The sequence below is a fragment of the Aphelocoma coerulescens genome, chromosome 3 (assembly GCF_041296385.1).
Source record: "Aphelocoma coerulescens isolate FSJ_1873_10779 chromosome 3, UR_Acoe_1.0, whole genome shotgun sequence".
Taxonomy (NCBI): Eukaryota; Metazoa; Chordata; class Aves; order Passeriformes; family Corvidae; genus Aphelocoma; species Aphelocoma coerulescens.
In genome coordinates, this window is record NC_091016.1 from 63,210,228 (window position 1) to 63,230,623 (window position 20,396).

A 20,396-nucleotide genomic window follows, 5' to 3' on the forward strand; every position below is an offset into this window, starting at 1 on the left:
GGTAAACCATTCATAGCTGGCTGCCATCAACAATTTTTAGATTGCCAAGGGCTGGGTTCATGACCTGAAAAATGTCATGGGATAACCACTCCCTACAACCCATCTATGTCCCTGAAGGCTGACAGCTAGCTGTCTCTGAGGACATTGATTTCCATCGATTATATCCCAGTGAGGATGGGCAGCAGAGCTGAGAACAGAGCTGTGCTGTGGGTTGCCTGGTTGTGGACATCAAGTAATGAGGGTTCAGGTTACTTGGCCTCTTTTCACGTGGTGGGGGCTGGCTTAATCCCAAATGAGAGGAAAAGCATCACTGCCTCCTGCAGTCTTGAGTTTTCTGTAGTGATTTCCAAAACATGGAGCAAGTCTGGCCTTGCTTTGCTTCCGCTGACCATTGAAATTAGAACCAGGTCACAAGCAGGTCACAGGCTCCTGCCTCTGAGAAAACACTTGGCTTGGATGTTAAGCACTGGTGTGGAAGGTAATTTATTGAGACAGGAGATTCCTCATTCTGTGCTGTAACCTTTTCAGCTGGACTGTCTGTCCCCTTCCCTTGATTTGCTGCAGCTGAGCAGTATCTGCTGTCACTGATAGCATAAACCAGCGAGCTGCCGGGATTCATCCTTCAGTGGGCAGCTTGCCACAGACACCGACATAAGATGGAATGCTAAAGGCCACATCCGTCTCTTATTCAAGGAGAGTAATAAAGCAGATTTTATTTGACTTGTATAAATCCAGTTTAATTGGCTTTCCTGCTAACACTTTCATTAACATGTAAATTAGCTGTCCTAGAGCTGTTAATTATCTTTGCAGAAAATGTTGGATATGGTCAGATACCGTACTCTTTCTTTTTTACTGCTAATGTTTTATACTGAGATGTGCCCATAAATATTCACTGTATTTTTTTTTAAGAGGAGGACCAAGAGGCAAAGGCTTTGTGTCATCTTGCAGGGAAACGAGTATCTTGCTTTAGCATTATTCACCAGCCTGCAACCACGTTAAACTGACACACGAGAAGCTTAGCACTGGGTTTTATGGGCTTGGCCTTTGAAGGTTCTGGGGATTTTCTAAAAGTGTCTGGCAAACGAGAGGGCAGAGGAGGATGACAGGTGCTCAAAGGCAGCATCCTTTCTGGCAGGATCTCTTGTGTTCAAAATTTGGCAGTGGCAGAGAAAGCAGGTAGGCATCGTGAGGAAGAGAATGGCTGAATTCCCAGTGTTCAGGAAGCTGACAACAAGGCAATTAATTTTCCTACGGAAAAAAGAAAAAAACCTTAATGTTTTGAATACATCTTAATTTTTTTTTTTTAATTAGTTGCTTTTTCAGCTTCACCAGCTGCTTAAAAATGTTCTCCTTCCTTTAATAATAAAAGATCTTGATCCTTCTCTTAACAAGTTACCATGACAAGTTGCAATCCGGTTATGGTTTTTAACTGCCTGCTTTGCACAAATGGCAGCTCTTGCGTGCAGTTTTACCCCACAGGCAAGGCAAAAAGGACCAGCTCTTTCCTCAGCTGCACTATGGAAATAGAAGACTGACATGGTATTTGCTTATGAAGACACAGAATGGGAACAGGGACACAACTACTGAATTGCTAAACTGCCTTTAGCCATAGAAGACATCCATAAGCCAGTACCTGTGGCAGCAGCTGGTCTCAACCATTCCCCATATTTTCTCAGGATCTGCAGAGATAATGCACAAGCAGCCTGCAGCATTTCTTTGCAGTGAAACAGCATGTGGAAAACCACAGTCCGTTTTCAAAGTATGCTGTTGAATATGGGTTTGGGAACAAAGACCAGGAACCCTGTAGCAGAGCAATAGCAGTGTTATTGCTGTTGTTATACTGGTGTACATTCCCCTTTTGGATGTTTGTTCCAGAATAACTGTGGCAGTCTAACTCTTCGAAGTCAGGATGCTTTATTTCAAACAACAGAAATTGATTAAAATATACATTTCACAGGAAAATGTTTTTCTTAATGTCTTTTTTTCCATACACCATTACATGTTCTTACATATGATTTGTACCTGAAATGAAATAAAACATCTTAAGATGGATTAATAAAAAGAAATAACTTAGAATAAGGAAGTTTTCAAATGAACTGTAGGTAATGTTAGGTTGTATGTACTCTATATACTTCCCTCCAGGGGCTGTATCTTTAAACATGAAAACGAAATGTAGCATGGACAGATAATCTATTTCATTAAATAAAAAAAGATTTATTTTTTATTTTGCATCATAATTATGATTTCTGTAGGAACACTAAGGCAAAATTTTACAACTCTAAATCAGTATTTTTTTTCATTAAGGTATTTTTGTTTTGTTCTAAGCCGAGCAGTTTGTTGAACCCTTCTGCTACTGCACTGCTGTCTTCATCATCACTAAATGTAACCCAGTGACTGAAATCTTGCAGGTTGGGGTGATTTAAATTTTCTGAAGTGTGTGCTGGAGAAGTAGCTGATGGTGCCTGTATGGAACGAGGGAAGGAAGAATGCATGTCCAGGTCCAGAAGATCGGTGTTTTCTGAAAGGGAGCTGGTATCCAGTCGTTGTGGATGCTGGCCTGCTGGTGCAGGAGGGCCCTGGAGCTTTGCCTTCAGTTCTGCAGCACTTGGTGCCAAGGGCTGAGTTGTGCTGTTTTCTGGGCCGGCAGAGGCTGTAGGACCCGAGTGAGCAGGGCCATGAGGCTGGGGGCAGGGCCCAGGGTTGTTGTTGTTGGAGTTGAACAGTGACCCACTAAAAAGGGGGCTGTCACTGCTCTGGAGAACTTGGAGATGAAAAGCTGCAGGAGCTGACTTCTTTCTTCGTGGTGGCACCTTTGGGGCAAAGGGAGTGTTCTGGGGAGGCAGTACAATGGCCTCAGCCGTGCTTGCTGACGGGGGCTGCCTTTCACTGTTCCCCCTGCTCTCCTGAGGCTTCCCAGCTTGTGTTCTGGGTTTAGGGACTGGAGTAATCTTGGTTGGACTAAGAATAGCTCCAGCTTCTAGATGGGGCTCTAGCAAGCCAAAAGGAGACTGTGCTGTCTGTTGGTCGAATTGCTCTTCTGGAGACATGGCCTGAGGAGGAAACGGAAGAAGAAATGTGAGAACAAAAAGGGTACCTTAAACTCTGAGTCACTACTGGTGCAAGTCTAATTTACAGCATTACTAAGAAAAGCTGACAGTCCTGGAAGAAAAAAAAGCAGTACAAAGAGGAGGCTTGACAGCACAGTTCTCCACTGTACCTGCTGGGCTCTGGGCTGACATGTTGTGCCTTGCACCCATCTTCATTTACAGAGAGCTAGTGGAGGACCAGGACCCTACAGCCTGTTCACTCACAGCTCTTTCTGACCATCTCCCTTTCCGGTTAGGATTTTGCTCTGGGCCAAATTAACAGAGTTCTGAGGAGTTATTTATTTGTTACAGCTCTCTGCTGACTAATATTATTTAAGCAAGATTGCATAGGGAGGCCTAAATTAATGGGCCTGTGCCTTTAGGTGTAGCTTATTTGGATAGATAAGGTTGAAGGAGAATTAGCTTAGGCTAACTCAGTAAATGCAGTAAGGGCTCTGTCCTGTCTCACTGATGCTGGCAACTGAAGATAAAAATAAGCTCTCAAAGTCCAGACTAGCATACATTCACCATTTAAAAGTATATAAATAACAAGCTCAGCTCAGTCTAGGAGAGCAAGGACTGCTTCAGATTTCTCACACTCTGTGTGATTGAATGAAAGCATTTAAATTCTTTATTACTCTTGCATAGTATGAAAAAATAATGTACAGGCTTTTTCATGCAGGCAGAGTGTTTAGTCAGTAGCTCATGCTGGACAGATCCTGTGACACTTCTTTCCTTGTGCTGTTAAGTTGCCTACATTTGACTGTGGTAGAGGGGAATTGGGTAGAGGTTTTCAAGTACACAACTCGCATCTGACCTGCCTCAGATGAAGGAAGGAGTGGAATTCCAAAGCAGAGTCAAACTGAAATAGATCTATTCCTGCAGAAGCTCTCATGTAACTAGCACTAAAATAGCAATCCCTCTCAGCACCTTTCAGGAGTGACCTGGGAATGGTGACAACATAAATAAAACAAACTGATCACTCCTTGGCATAGACTGTGCTGTCTGGGTTGGGTTTTTTGGTGAATCTGCTAAGTAAAGATGGCACGAAGTCCATTGTAGAGAAGGGGTGAATGCCTTTACCAAAGGAAGATAAGGCAGGAGCCCTAACAATTTAGAAGAGAGCTTCCTTAGCAGAGATTCTGTCAAAGGAAGAATATAAAAGGTTATTATTTGTCTTTCTCTTGTACTTACATTGCTTTACAAATTAGATGATCATTTTAGCAGCTCTAGAGGTGAACTATTATCTCCATCATAGAGACCTGACACAGATTAAAATCTAAACACCTACAGCTTTGTATTTTTGAGAACAGGAACTCTTGAGTAGACTCCAGAATTCAAACTGAAAGGCTGAATCCCATTACAAGGTGTGCAAGAAAAGCAAGGAATGACACAGGACACAGAACTGATGAAGAAGCTGCCTCAAATCATTACAGAGCAGACCACTCATGGTCAAAAGTGATAAAGAACAAATGAGTCTTAAATTCTGACAAGGTTTAGACAAGCCAGAAGAAAAGTAAGAGAATGGACTGACAAATAGAAAAGCTGAAAGTGGCTCACTTTCTGGTCTTTCTTGCATTTTTGTGCCTCGGTGAGTATAATACACAAAATCATTCCAGCACCTGCTGAAATGACAGGACTTCCTACAAAAAACAACCAGCCCACCCCTCCATCATTCACACTGTGTAATGGAAGCTGGATGCATATTGCTGCAACTCTCTTACATTTTCCACCTTGACTCCAGTCCTTTGCAGGGGCACTGGCTTCTTTGGAGTTGGAACTTTGGGTGGTGGACGATGAGGCACAGGCACTGCTCCTGCCTGTGACCCTTGAAATGATGCTGACTTTGTGATGCTGGGAAGAGCCTCAGGTTTGGAGGAAGTTTGGTTTCTGGTTGGAACAGGCTTTACTGCATCTTCTTGTAGTCCTGAAAAGCAAAACCAAATACAGCATCTCAGGCTGATCAGAACATCGATTCAAAATAATTTCTTTCACAGTCACATTTCCCAAAATGCTCATGCCTGTAGGGCCAACTCAGGCCAAAAAGGTAGGTTTTGGAAATAAGCACGGACCTTTGCAATCCCGTAATATCTTTAAGAGGCTGTTAGGGAGAAACTTCCCTGTCTGAAATAACTTCATGCCAAACTAGCAGTGCTGTGCCACCATTTGGTCAAGTAGAAAAAACACTGGCTGGGGGTTCAGGATTACTGGGCTCAAGCTCTGAGTCTCCTTTTGCCATTATCTGGAAAACCAAGTTAACGATACCAAGCGCATCTTGTAGAGTACTTTGGGAAGCAAATGCCAACTGGTGGTACAGCACAAGGGACTGGAAGTGATGCTGACCAGACTAGTTTTCTTACCCACACCAAGTGAATGTGAATTCCAAAATCAATGGAGAGTAAATCTGATTTCAAAATTAAATGAACAGCGCTGAGGAACACACATCAAGATGCCTTTATGATATTTCTAAATAAATGGGATTATTCCAGACTACATTCATTCTACATATAAATGAAAAGGGATGGTTTTCTCCTAAACTGAGAGCCTTGCAAACTTAGGTAGCCATTCTCACTCGTACAGCATCAGCAGAAAGACTGCATGCAGCCCTGGGGTGTACATTCACAGTACCTAAGCTAATTTCGTGCTCCAACTTGCCCTTGCAAGAAGCTCTCTTCTCCAGGGACTACACAGAGAGCCTAAACACAGAGTAGCCTTTTAGCTTAGCTATTCAAGCTGAAGTAGTGCAAGCTTTTATCTAGGTTACAGCTATACTTGCTGTCCAAATGTGAGCAGAATCCAGGTTATTTCTCCTAGAGCTGCATTTGCTATGTAGTTCTGCTTGGAATAGTGAGCATTCAGTAAATAGAGCAGCAAATATCCTCTATGCATCTCTGAGCTAACACAGGCACCATCAGTTTAGTAAAATCCTATCTCTATATTTTAATTTTTGCAACTAAATCTGGGCATAAATAACCCAAGGTGCTTCTAGCAGCAGGTTCTACAACAAAATACAAAATTTTAATCATCTTGAAAAAAGGTTAATAGTATCAGAACTGACAGAGAATACCATGTACAATTTTGCAAGAACGTGTTCAGGTGAAATTCTGAATAGCAGTATGTGCAGCTGGGCTATGATGAGATGAATACACCTACAGTTTTCTTTCTTTAAAGATTTTCAGAAGTCAGTTAGAAAGCTGTGCTCACCTCCTTTGGCCTCCATAAGACATCTAATAGCTTCTTCTGCTTCCTCAGCTGTGGTAGTTTTGATCTGCTTGACATTGTAAGGTTTGCTTATTCCAGTCCGGACTTTAGGCTTTAAAAAATATAGGGGAATGAGTAATCTTGAGAGAACTGATTTTTCTTGTATGCCTGTAATTTTACAGCTAAGCTCATACACCTGTAAAATTCTGTTCTTGCCAGTGGCTATTCAGTGATCTATAAATACTAAAGAAATAGTGGGGAATCTTTTGGCAAATTCTACATCTTTGCTGCCAGCTGACAGAAGGCCAATGCCTGAATGCCACAGCTAGTCCCTTAGCCATCCCTTGTTCAATGCATTAGGGTCCTCATCCAGCAAGACAGGAGTGGGGAGGTGTTTCCACATTCTGGTCTTGGTCTCCCCAGGGGACTAACAGCCTTGCTGGCAGTGGTCAAGACTTTTCATGCTTTTGGGGCACTAGCATGGCCCACCAAAGCAGAGGTGAGAAAAGAATTAAACCATATGATGATGGTGTTAAAAATTCAAGTTAGCATCTGTCAGAAAGCAGCACCAGTGCCCTGGTCTTGCACAATTCATTCTCTCTCTCCCTCTTTGGCCTTTCTAGTTCCTGGCAATTTATTAACATTTTTCTGCTGCCTAACAGGGCCTACAGTTTAGTATTAACAGTACAAGAAGTTATCTTGGCATTTTCAGCTCAGACATGTGATGGACTTCCTTCCTTGTATGACAGGTGCATCCTGTACGTGATACTCAGTGTGGATGGGAGGGATCAGGACAATGCCAAGGGGCCGTGCTGAGCAGCAGTACTCACTGGCTGCTGAGGGGCTCCAGGAAGCAGCTTTGCCGTAGCCAGGATGGAGCAGGTGGAATGACTTCCTGGGGAGAGGGAACCATCTGAGGGGGACTTTTTGCCTGATGTTCCAGCTGGAAGAGGAATAAAAAACAGCTTTTCACATTCAAGAGCTGGTACAACATTTTATCTGCAATGGAGCAATACCAGTGTGCATGCCATCACCCTTCCAAAATCTTGAACTGTTTCAGGAAGCAGTTTTCTAGTTAGTCTTTCTTTAATTTAATTAATTAGATAACCTCAGCTGAGCATTAACATTGCATTCTAGGCACAGAAATACAGAGACCAGTGTTGGCAGTTCTGTGCAACAGACTCAAAAATGAATGGAAATAATCCTAAAGAACTCATCTTCTAGCAGGTGAGCATCACAGAACTTCTCATTTAAGTCCGGAAAATTTACACAAAAGAGAGACTTCAGGGCTGCAAGAAAAACATGATGTATAGCTTGTCTAATACAGGAGGCAAAGATGATTATGCACATCTAGCAATCAGCATTCATCCAGAAGCAGCCATAAAAACAGGAGCAGCACAGCTCTGGATGGCATCTCAGGTGGGCAGAGCTTAGGTAAAGAGCATCACTTCCCCTTTGTGCCCCACTGAAAATCATCATCCACTTTGCATTTCTTTCATAAACACAAAAGTATGCAAGAATTGCTTGCAAAGAAGGAAAGGACAAAAACTGTCCAGAGAAAGTTGTCAAAGGTTTTTGAAATTCTGATTAAAATTAATTCAGAAACCAAAAAACTGCAAGAAAACACTCAGTGACTTTAGAAGTCAGCAGGCATAAGTACCAATATCTTTATTGCCACAAAGTGGCTGCTCAACTCACTAACCTGAGTGGTGAGCTAGTATGAAACATATGGTCATTTTATCCTTACAAAAGGCATTTTTTTTGGTGGAGTATCCTAAAGACAAACTTTATTCTGTGGAGTGTCATCGTAAAGACAAACTTCTCCCATTACTAATGGCAGTAATACTCAGGCTGAAACAGGCTGGGAAGCAAGTAGAAGTACCTCCACAGCCTGCCATTTCAGAACAAGGTATTACTTTCTTTGTCTTCAGACATGGCAGGCAAAAACTGTTCAGCTGGGGCCAACACCACATTAAAGAAAGTTAAACTTACCAGGAGGGGGAGGCCTCTGTGGTGGCTGAAGTGGCCGAGGCCTGGTAGGAATAGACAGAGACCTGCTTGGAATCCGGCGTCTGCATTCCCCACTCGCCTCCAGCTCCTGCTTCAGATCAGCCAGGTCTGCATCATCTAGGGGCATTTTATAAAGTGTCTGTATGAGATACACACTGGGTGAGGTGCACTAGATCTGAGAGGTCAGGCGAGAGGTGACTGTGAGTGGCCTCAGCCAGGTCTCTCAGCAACATGTCATAGCTCTGTTCACACTGTTTTGCTCTCCCCCAATGTCTACCTGCTCCCACTGCAAGAAACGTTTACCCTTTTGTCAAATGCTTCTTTCTTTCTCTCTCTCCTTTTCCATCATTTATTAGCTGTTTGCACCAACACAAAGAATGCCTGCATCTGATTCCGGGGTTACTGGGCACCTTGTTAGATTCTGAGATTTTCACAGCCAGACTTGGTGGCAACTTGCTCCCATTCAAACTGTCTTGGCTAGTCAAGGTGAATTCCTTGCTTTCCATGCCGAACACAGGAATTCCATTTGAGGATTAGACACCTTCTCTTGCACAGGAGAACTGTTTTTATACCACAGAAAAATCTGTCTGAATGGCTCAATCATCACATCTCTGCTTTCCAGCAACATCTCCTAACAGGTACAGCTGTCTCAATCTGCTGGCTCTTGGCTGCACTGTACATTGCTAACTAGTTACTCAGTCTTCATCCCATCTAAGCCTTTCTGACAGCTGGAGAGGGGAGAAGTGTGGATTGCTTTATTCTCCCCCATCTGCTTTAGATGGAGGACTTTCACTTCAGTCCTCTCACCCTGCCACGGCTGCCCAGCTCTGCAGCTCTTGTTCTTTAGGGCTCTAAGATTCACTGGGTTTAGTTTTGTCCCTGTGGTTTGGAGAGATGGGCGTGGAATTATGTAGCAGCAGTCTCTTGTACTTCAGGCATTTGTAAACAAGTCCGTGTTTTTCAGAAAGCTATGCTCTGCAGGGAATCATAAGCTGCCTCACAGTTTCCTGCTCCCACTCAGCAGCAGATGGCAGCCAGAGACAGAGCCTGTGGTCTGCCCAGCCCGCCCTCCCCATGCTCTCTGCATTTTCAATACTTCTAAGCTGCAGATACAGGCTCATCAGTAAGATCCAAGGAGTCATGCAGGCACCTGGAGGCACGGTTTGAAGTCCTGGCAGTAAAACTGAACACAACAAAAACCAGCCACCACCACTCAATTCCGTCCCTGAAAGGCTGCTGGCAGGGACATCAGTTTCATGAGGCTGTGCCCTTCCCTGACCTCAGAAGCACACATATACACTATTGTGCCTGTCACTGTTTTCCATCTGTGTCTACCACCAGCTACACAGTCATCATACCTTCAACTAGGAGTTAGTCAGGCAGAATTGGAAGCCTATGGAGGAATCTGAAATTGCAGACACTTTAATTGAATATATCATATTTTGAGTTGTGCGAGATCATGACCCCACCCTGACCTCCTTCAAACTATACTCCATAACCTCTATTTACTTTGTGATATTTTTTGTGGAGAAGAGTTAGTGTGGGTGACAAGACTCACTGCAATTCTCTGTGGCTTAATGAATCATCACACAGTAGGCCAGAGGTGCTTGGAGGGCAAGGCACCCTATAATACAAAGTGATTGACTTCACAGTATTTAATAATGACTGATTACTCCTTGACTCAGGGATAGGCTTCTGGGTCTGGCCACATTGAACCCAGCCTATGACTCAAGGTGGGCAAGAAAGCCATAAATCACTCTGTTTGGAAAATCTGTCTGTGTAAGTGTACGAATTTCATTTAATCTTTGTGAACTCTCCTTCTGACTCAACCTTTGAAGGTAATAAAGTTTTCAGTTTCATGTCAGAAGACAAAGCACTTCTGAGAGAGTGCAGAATGACAGCTACTGAATCACTTGCTGTCACAATGAGGTGTTTAATACATATCCCAGCCTGTCAATGCTTGGCCACTAAAGCATGTCCTGATCACATCCCATTGTAAGACCACGACTGGCTTGGCTAGTTCTTTCTGCAGTTTCTATCAGTTTTCTCTCCACAGCTTTATCTTCTTTTTACCAAGTCACTTCACAGTAATGTGAAAACGAGCGAGAAAAAAGGTAACACATTTATAAGAACCTAAAGAATGAATATATATATATATATATATACACACATATATATTCAATTAACCTTGACTCCTTCAGAAATAAATCAAATGGGGAGAAACTTCAGGTCTCTGAAGTAATTTGAACACAACCTCCCAGCTTACAGCTGACTGCTCTGCCACTGTTACTGCTCAAAGGACAGAGTTGAGCCCATCACTGAATCAACAGGATTCATTTGGTTTGATTTTGCTTTGGCCCTCACCAATAAGAAAATAGCATGCAATTTTTTGATTGTATGTTCTGGTGCCGAACAACATCAAATGGTTAAAAAGACTTAATTTCTTCTGTCTAGAAAAGGAAAAAAAGCATTTTTCAGCCTTCCTGCCTTGCCCTGGCCTAGAGAGAAGGAGAATCTAAGTTTCATCATTTCTGTTGCTGTTATGCCTGAGGACCTCAATTACAGTCACTAACTCAAGGGGAGTTGAGCATAAATAGGCACTACAGGAGAACCTAGAATGAAAATATAAATGAACAAGGAAATACATATGACAGGAGAACAAACAATAAACCTTCAGGTCTTACCCTAAGGAAGGCAGATACTTTACCTTTATACAGGCGGGGGGTTTGTCCAGATTTGTTTGAAAGAGCTACAGATGCACAATGTCCAGAGGTCTCAGACATATCTTCTGTGTCTGCTACTAGGTGTTGACACAGAGCATCCTCTAAATAATCGTCTTCATCCTCTATATCACCTGGATTAAAGTATTAGATAACAAAGAATTAATGAGCAAATTCATTCTCAGTCTCTCTACACTACCAAATAATTAATCTATACTATCAGTTAATTTAATATATAGGCTGGGCAAGATTCTTGTGTAACCAACCCATGTGTTTCATTACAGAGTGTCTCTATACAGACACCTGCACCATACATTGAATTTGCTAACATATAACACTAAATTGACAGGATGATTTAAGTAACAGTTCTCTGCCCAGGCACAGAGTCAGCTCGTGGCTTTAATTACAGTCCTCTATAAGAAGTGTAGCTTCATTACAAATTAAGGTGCCACTGACACTCATACTGTACCTTCTCTGTGCAACCAAAGTCAACAAAGCAATTTCTCACTACTTAGCTTAGAAACCTGTTGCTTACCTTCTGACTCATAATCCAAACTTGAGAAGTCAAAATTTTCTTCCAGAAGATGAGAGTTTGCCGTGGGGGACATGGGGACAACGCTGTCCCGTTTTCGAGCAATTTCCTCCTGAAGGCCCTTTAGCCAGTCCTTAGTCTTGGGCTGGATCTTCACTGTTCGGCCTCTAATCTAAGAAAGAATTGTTTCCCTTTGCCAAGCACCTTCACAAAATGAGAATGCTTGAACAGAATAAGCAAGTGCTGCCAGCCTGTCGTACAACTGCTTCAGAAATTGATGCAACTAAAGCTTCACTTCAGAAGCTAAATGGAAAGGAAACACTCTTTTACTCCCATAACCAAGTTTTCAGACTGTAACAATATTCTTGAAAGAAAATGAGCTTCACAGCTCAAAAGCACTGCTGCTGCATTTGGGAAATAATAGAGAAATAGATGAAACATCAAATACCATGAAAACAACATTGTGATAGCAATATTGTCATGGGAGAATGCCATTTTTGAGTCAGCAGCTTTAAAACACACAAGACTTTTGTACCTGCTGCCACCTGTTAGGAGACTCTGACCAGAAAATCTCATGTATGATGGCTGATGTATATGGAAAGTGTATTTTCAGACAGATTAGGACTTCAGCTGCTTATGTGTGTTGCTCTATGATATTTGGGGTGAAATGCAGACAAGCCAGCAGCTTTGACAGGAAAATTAGTTTGAAAAGTTCCCAACCCAGATTCCTTGCACCTTCACATACTGTGTGCATACAATTATGTTTCAGTCTGTGCTATAAATTACATCAATTGCAGGAGTCAAAAGATAAAACTACAAATATGAAAGAAGAATGAGAGTTAAATCCATTACTTCAGGCTTAAGTTTACAGGGCAGCCCTACAAACAGTTTTTTCAGCATAAATAAGGGGGTTGATGAATTGTAGAGTATGTGTGTGCGAAGGAAAAGCAGGGGATGGGAAACTAAATGCCTACTGCTAATGCTGGATTTGCCATGGAAGCCAACGAATCATGTTGTTACAGCTTAGCAGAAGAAGCCTCTTTGATACAATGAAGAGAAGCAAAAAATCTCCAAAGCACAGTCATGAGGATGCTTTAGCAACAGTATAAAGTCACACAGAATGTCAGAACTGCTTCAAGTAGCCACAGCCATGAACAAGTCCATGTGTTCTGCAGTGGTATCAGAGGCCAGATGCTAAGCACTGCTTAGGAGCTCCATGAAAAGTCACCTCATGCCATCCTGAAACTAAAATACTGCATTAATAGCTTCAGCAGCTGTGAAAGTTAAGGACTTTGTGAGCACTAACTTTCTTTGAAATAATGCTACTCCATTTAGGTAGAAACTCAAGTACCTCATTCTCAACAACCACTTTTGAGAAATTTGTTATGAAATTATTATTATAGATTTGAGAAAATCTTACTTTGGCACCATCTATATCCATAACACGAAGAGCTGACTTGCTGTCTGCAAATGTCACCAGCATTTGACCTCCACAGATCCTAGTGAAAAAAGTCAGAGGAAAAAAACATTTTACTTCACCATTTAATAAAACCCTTTGAAGGCAAGCATGACAGAAAACTATCATATAGATCTAGATACAGGATACATATGTAGTGCTATGCATTTGGTTTTAGTTGTATTTTTCTTCACAATTCTAACTTTTGAGGAAAAGCAGGTGATCTATGAATCCCAGCTGGGCTCCTCTTCTCTCCAATCCTCCCTTGTGTGACCCCCAGCACCGTGCCCTTTTCTGGATCACCCCTGGAACAGCAGGACAAACATCTCAGTAGCTGTTGGCAGGATATCCAGTCCAATATTTACACTCTGTCTGGACTAACTTCCACGGGTCTGCATATCCTTCACCTCAGAGGACATATGATGCTCCCAAAGACTAGTATTCCACCAAGATCTAAAGCAATTAAAAACAAAATAAACCAAGAACTATCCACCAAAACATGTTCTTTTCTTGCTCCTTTTTCTTCACAAGCAAGGTGGTGCTGCTGCTCCTGCAAGGCTGCTTTTGAACCCTCAGCTTATACTGGCATTTCATAAAACTGTACAACAACAGGTCATCAGCTTTCTTCATTAATAAATGAATCAAATAAACATAAACAAGTTTTTGGTAGTGTTTCCCAGAGGTCAATTGTTAAGCCTTTCACCTGTATTTCTCAAAACAGAAGTCTCACAGCTGTGCTGGAGCCCTGTAGAGAATCAATCAGAATGAAATTAAAGTGCTCTGCCAGAAGGTATCACACTGTCCCTCTCAAACCCAGTGGGTGATAGCTCTGCGAGAAGCTGTACTGCTAACAAACAAGCAGAATGACCCCCAACAGGAAGGAGAGCCAGCCAGGAAATCCTGCTGAGTGTGAAAGAGTGGTGGAAGAGAGCAGACCTCCCCAGAGGAGGTGAAGCAGGGCCCGAGGATCCACCAGAAGCAGCAATGCTTGAAAGTGAGGCCTGAATCTAAAGATGATGATTTACATCAAAGTCTCTGCTTTATGGTGTTGTATAGAATAAAATTGTTTTCCACTCAGTCAAGAGAGCTTTGATATTATTTCTTTAAAAGATTGTCAAGAGGTGTAAGATATTCAAAACACTTGTATTCAATTTCTAATGAAGAACTGAACATGCAGTAAAGGAATTCTACATACTACCTTCCAATACAAAGTTAACTCTGTCAGGACAAAAGGGATCATCTAGTCTGCGCTTTTTAATAGATGCCAGGTCATTTCAGTTCCCAAACTCACCTGACCAGAACAACAGTGCCATAATCCTCAAACATTTGCATAAGCTCTGTACGCAAGTCTTCAGGAAATTCATTTTTCTCTTCAGGTGTTGGTGACAACAGATTTACCACTACTGTGGCATCCAGTGGTCCCTGGAAAGATGACACTTCCCGGAAAACACTGTCACGGGCAGCTTCATTAACTTCCTGAACTTCCACTTCTACAATGGCTAACACTGGCCTACACGAATCAAAGGAAAAATGCTTATTTAAAAATAAGAAATGCTTATATAAAATTTAAATCTATATCAAGAAGGAGGAAAGCTTCATTTTTTCTGCAGTGGTCAAGATCATGCCTTGAGCACTATTAATTATATTTCCCAGTCCTGCATTAGCTGCATGTAACAGTGAAGACACACCATAAGGGAATTGAAATAACAATTGTATGCAGCACTTATGGCAAACCTACAGACCAAAAATATCAGGATACTTCACTCATTATCAAACAGCTGTGGTCCCAAACTTCTATAAATCAGGATGGAAATATATTATTTTCTGTTAGACAAGGCCACATATCTTCTTCCAAAAACGAAGGACATAGTATTCTAGGTGTATAACATTGTCATGTAGCAAATATGTGCCAATCCATTACATTATAAGCAGCCAACATTGCAAACTTGCTTCTTGAGCCATTTCTTACAAATTACTTCTCTGTGTGTTAGATCTGAATAAAATTGAGAGAGCTGTCTGAAAGAGTAGAACTCGTCTCATCTCAGTGGATGCAATCCACATTCTCAGATTTCCACCTGCACATACATGCAGAGCAAGGACTGGGATGGCTGCTCTTACAGCTGTGTCAAAATTGCTGCCTTCTACTTGCAATAGACCTGGCTCTTGAATATGCATTACCAGAGCATATGAAAGCAACAACAGCAGGGCTAGAAAGGGGTAATAAAGGGGAAAAATGTATAGGAAGCATTAACTATTTCCATAAGCATTGTGAATCATAATGCATTTCCATATGTCACAAAGATACAGCTATGCCCTTTTTCTAGCACAAACCTTTGGAAAGCAAACCTGCTGACTATAATTAAAAAGCAGCTTTTGGAGTCAAGTTTGCTGAAATAGAAAACCATGTATAACAGCAATGTTTCGCAGATTGCATCCTCAGGGTCCCATATAATGAGAGCAGCAGCTCCACTGTGCTTTGCAGAACACAGCAATGTCAGAGCCTTGATACAGAGAAATTGATTGCAAGAGGCATATTCTTCCATTGCTAGAGGAATACAGAACGGTCCTGGCATGCAAGAGCACCACCAGAAGCACAGAGGCAGCCACTGGGGGGGTCACTGAGCGCTGATAGGAGGAGCAATATTGCAGGATTTGCACAAGACATGCAAGGGGTGAGACAAATATTCTGAATGTAAGGGACCTTCAAAGTGTATTTATTACAGAATTTGTTTCTCAGAAGTGAAGCAGAGAACAAGGTTACCAAAGAAAGGTCATTCCTATCCCTAAAGAGAAGTTAATGGTATAGACCAACCAGAAGCACTGGTCTTTGATTTTTTCTACCTTCTCCCGTCTCCATTTTTAAAGGGTGCACAGAAGCCCCACTATTGAGTACTGTGAAGAGGCCAAACTTGTCCCTGTGTGGCCTGGCTTACACCTCTTCAGGCCACACAGTCCCAGCCTCCTCCTCTCCCACAGCAAGCTGAGTGGAAATCCATCAGAGCAGCTTCCTTAGTTACCACAGTTTTTCCAAAACCAAGCAACAGAAAGCCCTGTTTTCTACACCTGTTGCTGCAACTTATCCAACCCTTGCTGAGATCACTGTGCAGGAAAAATAAATACATGACTGTAGATACCTGCCAGCCTGGTATAAAACCCACCATGAGAGGAAAAACCCATCAAGCAGATACTGAACATGGAATAAGGGTGTAATTCCTGTTACAATCAGACTTGGTCCCTCACTCTGAAGGTGTAATTCAAGATGACACATTTTAACCTGGCAATCCTCTCTGATTGTTTATTTACCTGTGGTCAGATGCTTGCAGCTCCGCTCTCCCGTAGTACATCAAGGCTCCAGGGGTCCAAGTGTGCCTGACTTTAGTATCAGCACTCAGATCACTGTCCAGAAGATTGATCTCTCCAGCTATGCAGCACAAAACATAATTTAAAACTCACTCAAAGCTAGTTTTACTAACAGTTAAACACTATTTCATTAGGATGCTCTTCACAGACCCTAGCAGTGGGAAGTAGGGGTTTTTGTTCTTCTATATAAATCATTCAAAGAAGAGCTTGTATCCTACAAGATTTACAAATTAGGGACTAGAAAGAAAAAAGAGAGAAAGAACTGGAAGTGCAACTGAGACAGCTGATCAATAGAGTAAGACACCTGCAAAATGGTTGACCTGAATGTTACCCAATTAATTATCTGTACAACTTGGGTTGATAGAGTCATATTAGTATTTTACCTCCTACCTACAGACACTGTACTTGGAAATTATTTTGCAAATCTGAATATTAGACAGGGATTGGAGAAATAATACACAAGAGATAGGAGAAACCAAGCCCAGGCAAATCCAACGTCCAAATAATTCCATTGCAACTAATTAAGGTGAAAGAAAGTGCTCCAGACATTATGCTAGAGTGAGGTGCTCTATTGCTGTTAATAAGGAAGTTTTTAGGTCACTGTTTGAACAAGTGGATAACTCTGCCTCTCCTTTCTGTGAAGCTGAAAATGAATTAATATGGAATATGGTGTTTCTTCCTAATCACTCACACTGAGGCTACACTTTCTTCTTGTAGAGCGAGTAGTTGTTTAGCCTGTAACAGCAATAAGAAGCAACACAATTAGAGCTGAGAGGCAGAAGAGCCTTGCCATCAGCAGTAAAGGAGAGGAACTCTGGCAGCAAACCAAGAAAGCTTTGCAGGGCTGGGAACGCACCAGTCAGTTATGGACTCATGTGAGCCAGCTGTGGGAGGCCTACCAGCTCTAAAGAAAGGGACCTGCCTTGACTCTTGCAGACCAGCTGGTTAGGTCCTATGTGCTGTCTGTACTCCAACTCCTAAAGTTCCCCAGGGGCAAGCTTTGCCATGCAAAGCAAGGAATATGCATTGCAAATGCTGAAGGGTGTTCTTTCCCTAAAATGAAAACAGGCCGCACAAGAGGGTTGTTTTAACTTCCTTATGTCTCATACAGCTTTTATTTCCTGGACTGCATCTCTATCAATGGTTTAAGCTCCTCATTTTGCTTTGTTTTCATTCCTTAAGTAAGAGTGAATAACTGTATCCTGATGACATGCACCCTCTGATTGCCCTAGTTTTGCTTTGTAGTTTTTACACTTAACATAGTCATGGTATGACTTAGATTCCAAGCAGAAGTTTCCAGGCATGTGAAAAAGCACATCTGCAGGCACAGACCAAATTAATTCTCCAGCAATAACACTTTTAATATGAATTTATTCAAATTTTAGAAACATTGGGGCATAGATGTTCCTGCAGACTGACAGAATGATTATGAAAACTATCCCTGGATACGCAAAGAAATACTTTTTATTTCTTAACTGTAACTTTTGAATAACAAGTGAAAACAGCCTTTCTGTTGTGCTGAACACTCACAAATTCAAAGTACTTTATAGGCACTAACTATTGAAACCTCCCCCAATTCTATAAGCTAGCAGAAATATTCCTAAGAATTACTGATACAGAAGGAATTAGAGAAAACTGCTTATACATCTACTGAGAACAGCAGTTTTAACAATCTAGCCAGTATAACACAGGAGCTTTATGTGGACTAATGATTCTGTTGAAAAACAACAGAATTATTTCTGTATTACTACAGCTGGACTGTTTTCAGTTCCTTGGTGAGCTCCCAGAACCTTTTCAACCTGTAGCATGAAGCCTTTGTTCACACACTCAAGAAAGGGCCTTCTCTATCTCTGAAACTTAATCCAGTGAAGCTGAAAGAACATCTGCTTAAGTAAAGCACCATTCACTAGATTAAATCCCCTTAAGTGGGTTCTAGATGAATTCTGAAACAACTTTCAGAAAAAGAAGGATCCTACGCACCTGTTTTTTCAAAGGGCAGTTTCTTTCTCCACCAAAGCACTCTGTCAGTCCATGCTGGGGTTCTGCACTTATCACTTGTATCATAAGCCTCTGAGCCAACGTCGTATTTATATGTTGGTCCAAAGTTAATAGTCCCTTCATGGAAGTCTTTAAAAATCTATTAAAATAAAGAACATCTCTTTAAGTTACAGATGAGGAAGGTGCCACAGTGACAATTTCCTCGCAAACAACGCTCTGATTTTCAAACCAATTGCTGCGTTCAAGAGCTATAAACAAAGGTCTGAAAACGCAACTTCTTCACTCTCTCAAGGAACAAGACCCAGCCAACACACAGTTATTCAAGAAAATGAGACACACTGTCTTACTTTTCCACTGGATTTTTGCTGCTGTAGTTGATCAAATTCCAAAAGTGTCTTCCAATCTTGACGTTTGAGAAGATAAAAGACTTCTTCATATTTTAGATCAATGCGATAGTTAAAATCACCACACCAGAAGACATAGTCATGGGAGAACATGTTCTGCCCCTAGTTTTGAGGTACAGAATACTGTTAATGTTAAATCATGTTAATGAAAACACCTTTAAAATGCACTGAAATGTAGCACTCAGTTTCTCTGAATTACTAAATACTGGACCTACTTGTCACAATTTATTTGTCAAAATTCATTTTGTGCTAAAATAGAATGGTTCCTTCACTGTCTTTGGCACCTCACTGAGCTGAATTTTGTAAACAAGAGTGTCAGACTCTGACCCCTCTTTCCTGAAGGTATGTCTAAGCTGGAACACAGCTTTCTAGTCACAATTTGTCTGTCATGAATATTCAAAATATATGTTTGTTTGTTTCCCTAACACATTTCACATGCATATATTTACATATACTAAATATAACACAAAATGTGCTTCTGGTACCAAGGCAAATTTAGCAACAAAGTTCCTGAGTAAGAACAAGCTCCAAACTTGATCTTATGTACACGTCACAGTTTTGTAAAGGTATTGAAATCAAACATCAATGAAAATTCACTCCAGTTCTAAATTTGCCATACTATCCTCTAACCAGTCTTTTTTTTTTTTTTCTTCCTAGTTCAGCTATAAACCTCTCAACAGGAGAGATTTATAAGGGAAACGTTCTAGACTGTGGCTGTCAAAGCACTAGAGGGCACTCTTTATATGCATTATACACACAAGGTACCTTTAGCTGTTTCAAGTGAAAAGGACATCAAATAGTTAACGAGTTACTAGAAAGAAAAACTACCATAAGCACAACTTTATGGTCATTTGGAACAGATCTCCTATGCCGGATGTCCATTCTGTCAGTATTAGCTCCCACATAAAACAACTGATTGATATGCTGCACATGCCAAACCTCTAAACCTTACAAACAACAGAAAGGTAAAATTTTATGCTTTGCAACCTAAATGCCATTTTTTGCTGACTAACCAGAATACACAAACTGGTCCAATCCCTTCCTGGCTTAGGGCCTTTCCAGAGAGGTCCAAGAAAGAAAGTATTGTGGAAATTAAAGCAATCAACACTAAGGAAAGCAAAGGAGCCCTGCTACCGAATCCCATGGGTTATCTACTGGCCTGAGGAGTCAAGTTGGATATACAACACTAGGGTGACTGATTTAACACCATTTAGGGGAAAAGTTATTCATCCAGACCAGTGATGCCTACTTGCCACACTCTGAGAGAAGCCAGCAGTTCCTTGAGAGTGACACATTCACGAGGACAAAACGAAGGGAACAGAGGGTACCATGTCCGTGACCAAGAAGTGATAGACCATACACGACCAGAAGCAGCCAAGGCACTGCTGCACTGAATGGCATGGATGGGCTCCCAGGAATTCTCACTAACTAAAGCCAGCAAGAGCTATCAATATCATGCTCTCCAGCTCTAACACCAATCACCTAGAGCTTATCCATGGACCCTTACAGACTTGTCAGTTAAGTTGCAGTTCTGAAAGATCAAAAGGTGCACAAAGCCAAGGACTTTTCAAGAACTGGAGCAACTCCATTTTTTGAAAAGAGTAGTACTTTTGTAAAGCAGGTGCTATA

At 41.6% G+C, this 20,396-nt stretch overlaps 1 protein-coding gene across 2 annotated transcripts in view; it reads right to left on the minus strand.

Moving 5' to 3' along the window:
• Positions 1 to 684: 684 nt before the first annotated feature.
• SYNJ2 (synaptojanin 2) overlaps positions 685 to 20,396 on the minus strand; it is a 69,647-nt gene continuing 49,935 nt past the window's right edge. Inside the window, exons 16-28 of one of the 2 annotated variants that reach the window (XR_011149907.1) lie at positions 18,711 to 18,869; positions 18,346 to 18,502; positions 16,309 to 16,426; positions 14,297 to 14,515; positions 12,970 to 13,048; positions 11,553 to 11,721; positions 11,005 to 11,151; positions 8,280 to 8,414; positions 7,118 to 7,230; positions 6,291 to 6,399; positions 4,811 to 5,013; positions 1,634 to 3,050; positions 685 to 1,248 (exon numbers count right to left, since the gene is read on the minus strand). Coding sequence is in view for 1 of the 2 variants with exons in the window: in XM_069010588.1 (XP_068866689.1) it covers positions 2,271 to 3,050; positions 4,811 to 5,013; positions 6,291 to 6,399; positions 7,118 to 7,230; positions 8,280 to 8,414; positions 11,005 to 11,151; positions 11,553 to 11,721; positions 12,970 to 13,048; positions 14,297 to 14,515; positions 16,309 to 16,426; positions 18,346 to 18,502; positions 18,711 to 18,869 (2,388 nt within the window). In the remaining variant the exon portion in view is untranslated. Of the gene's footprint in view, positions 3,051 to 4,810; positions 5,014 to 6,290; positions 6,400 to 7,117; positions 7,231 to 8,279; positions 8,415 to 11,004; positions 11,152 to 11,552; positions 11,722 to 12,969; positions 13,049 to 14,296; positions 14,516 to 16,308; positions 16,427 to 18,345; positions 18,503 to 18,710; positions 18,870 to 20,396 lie in introns of both variants that reach the window. The other variant, XM_069010588.1, reaches the window with a different exon arrangement.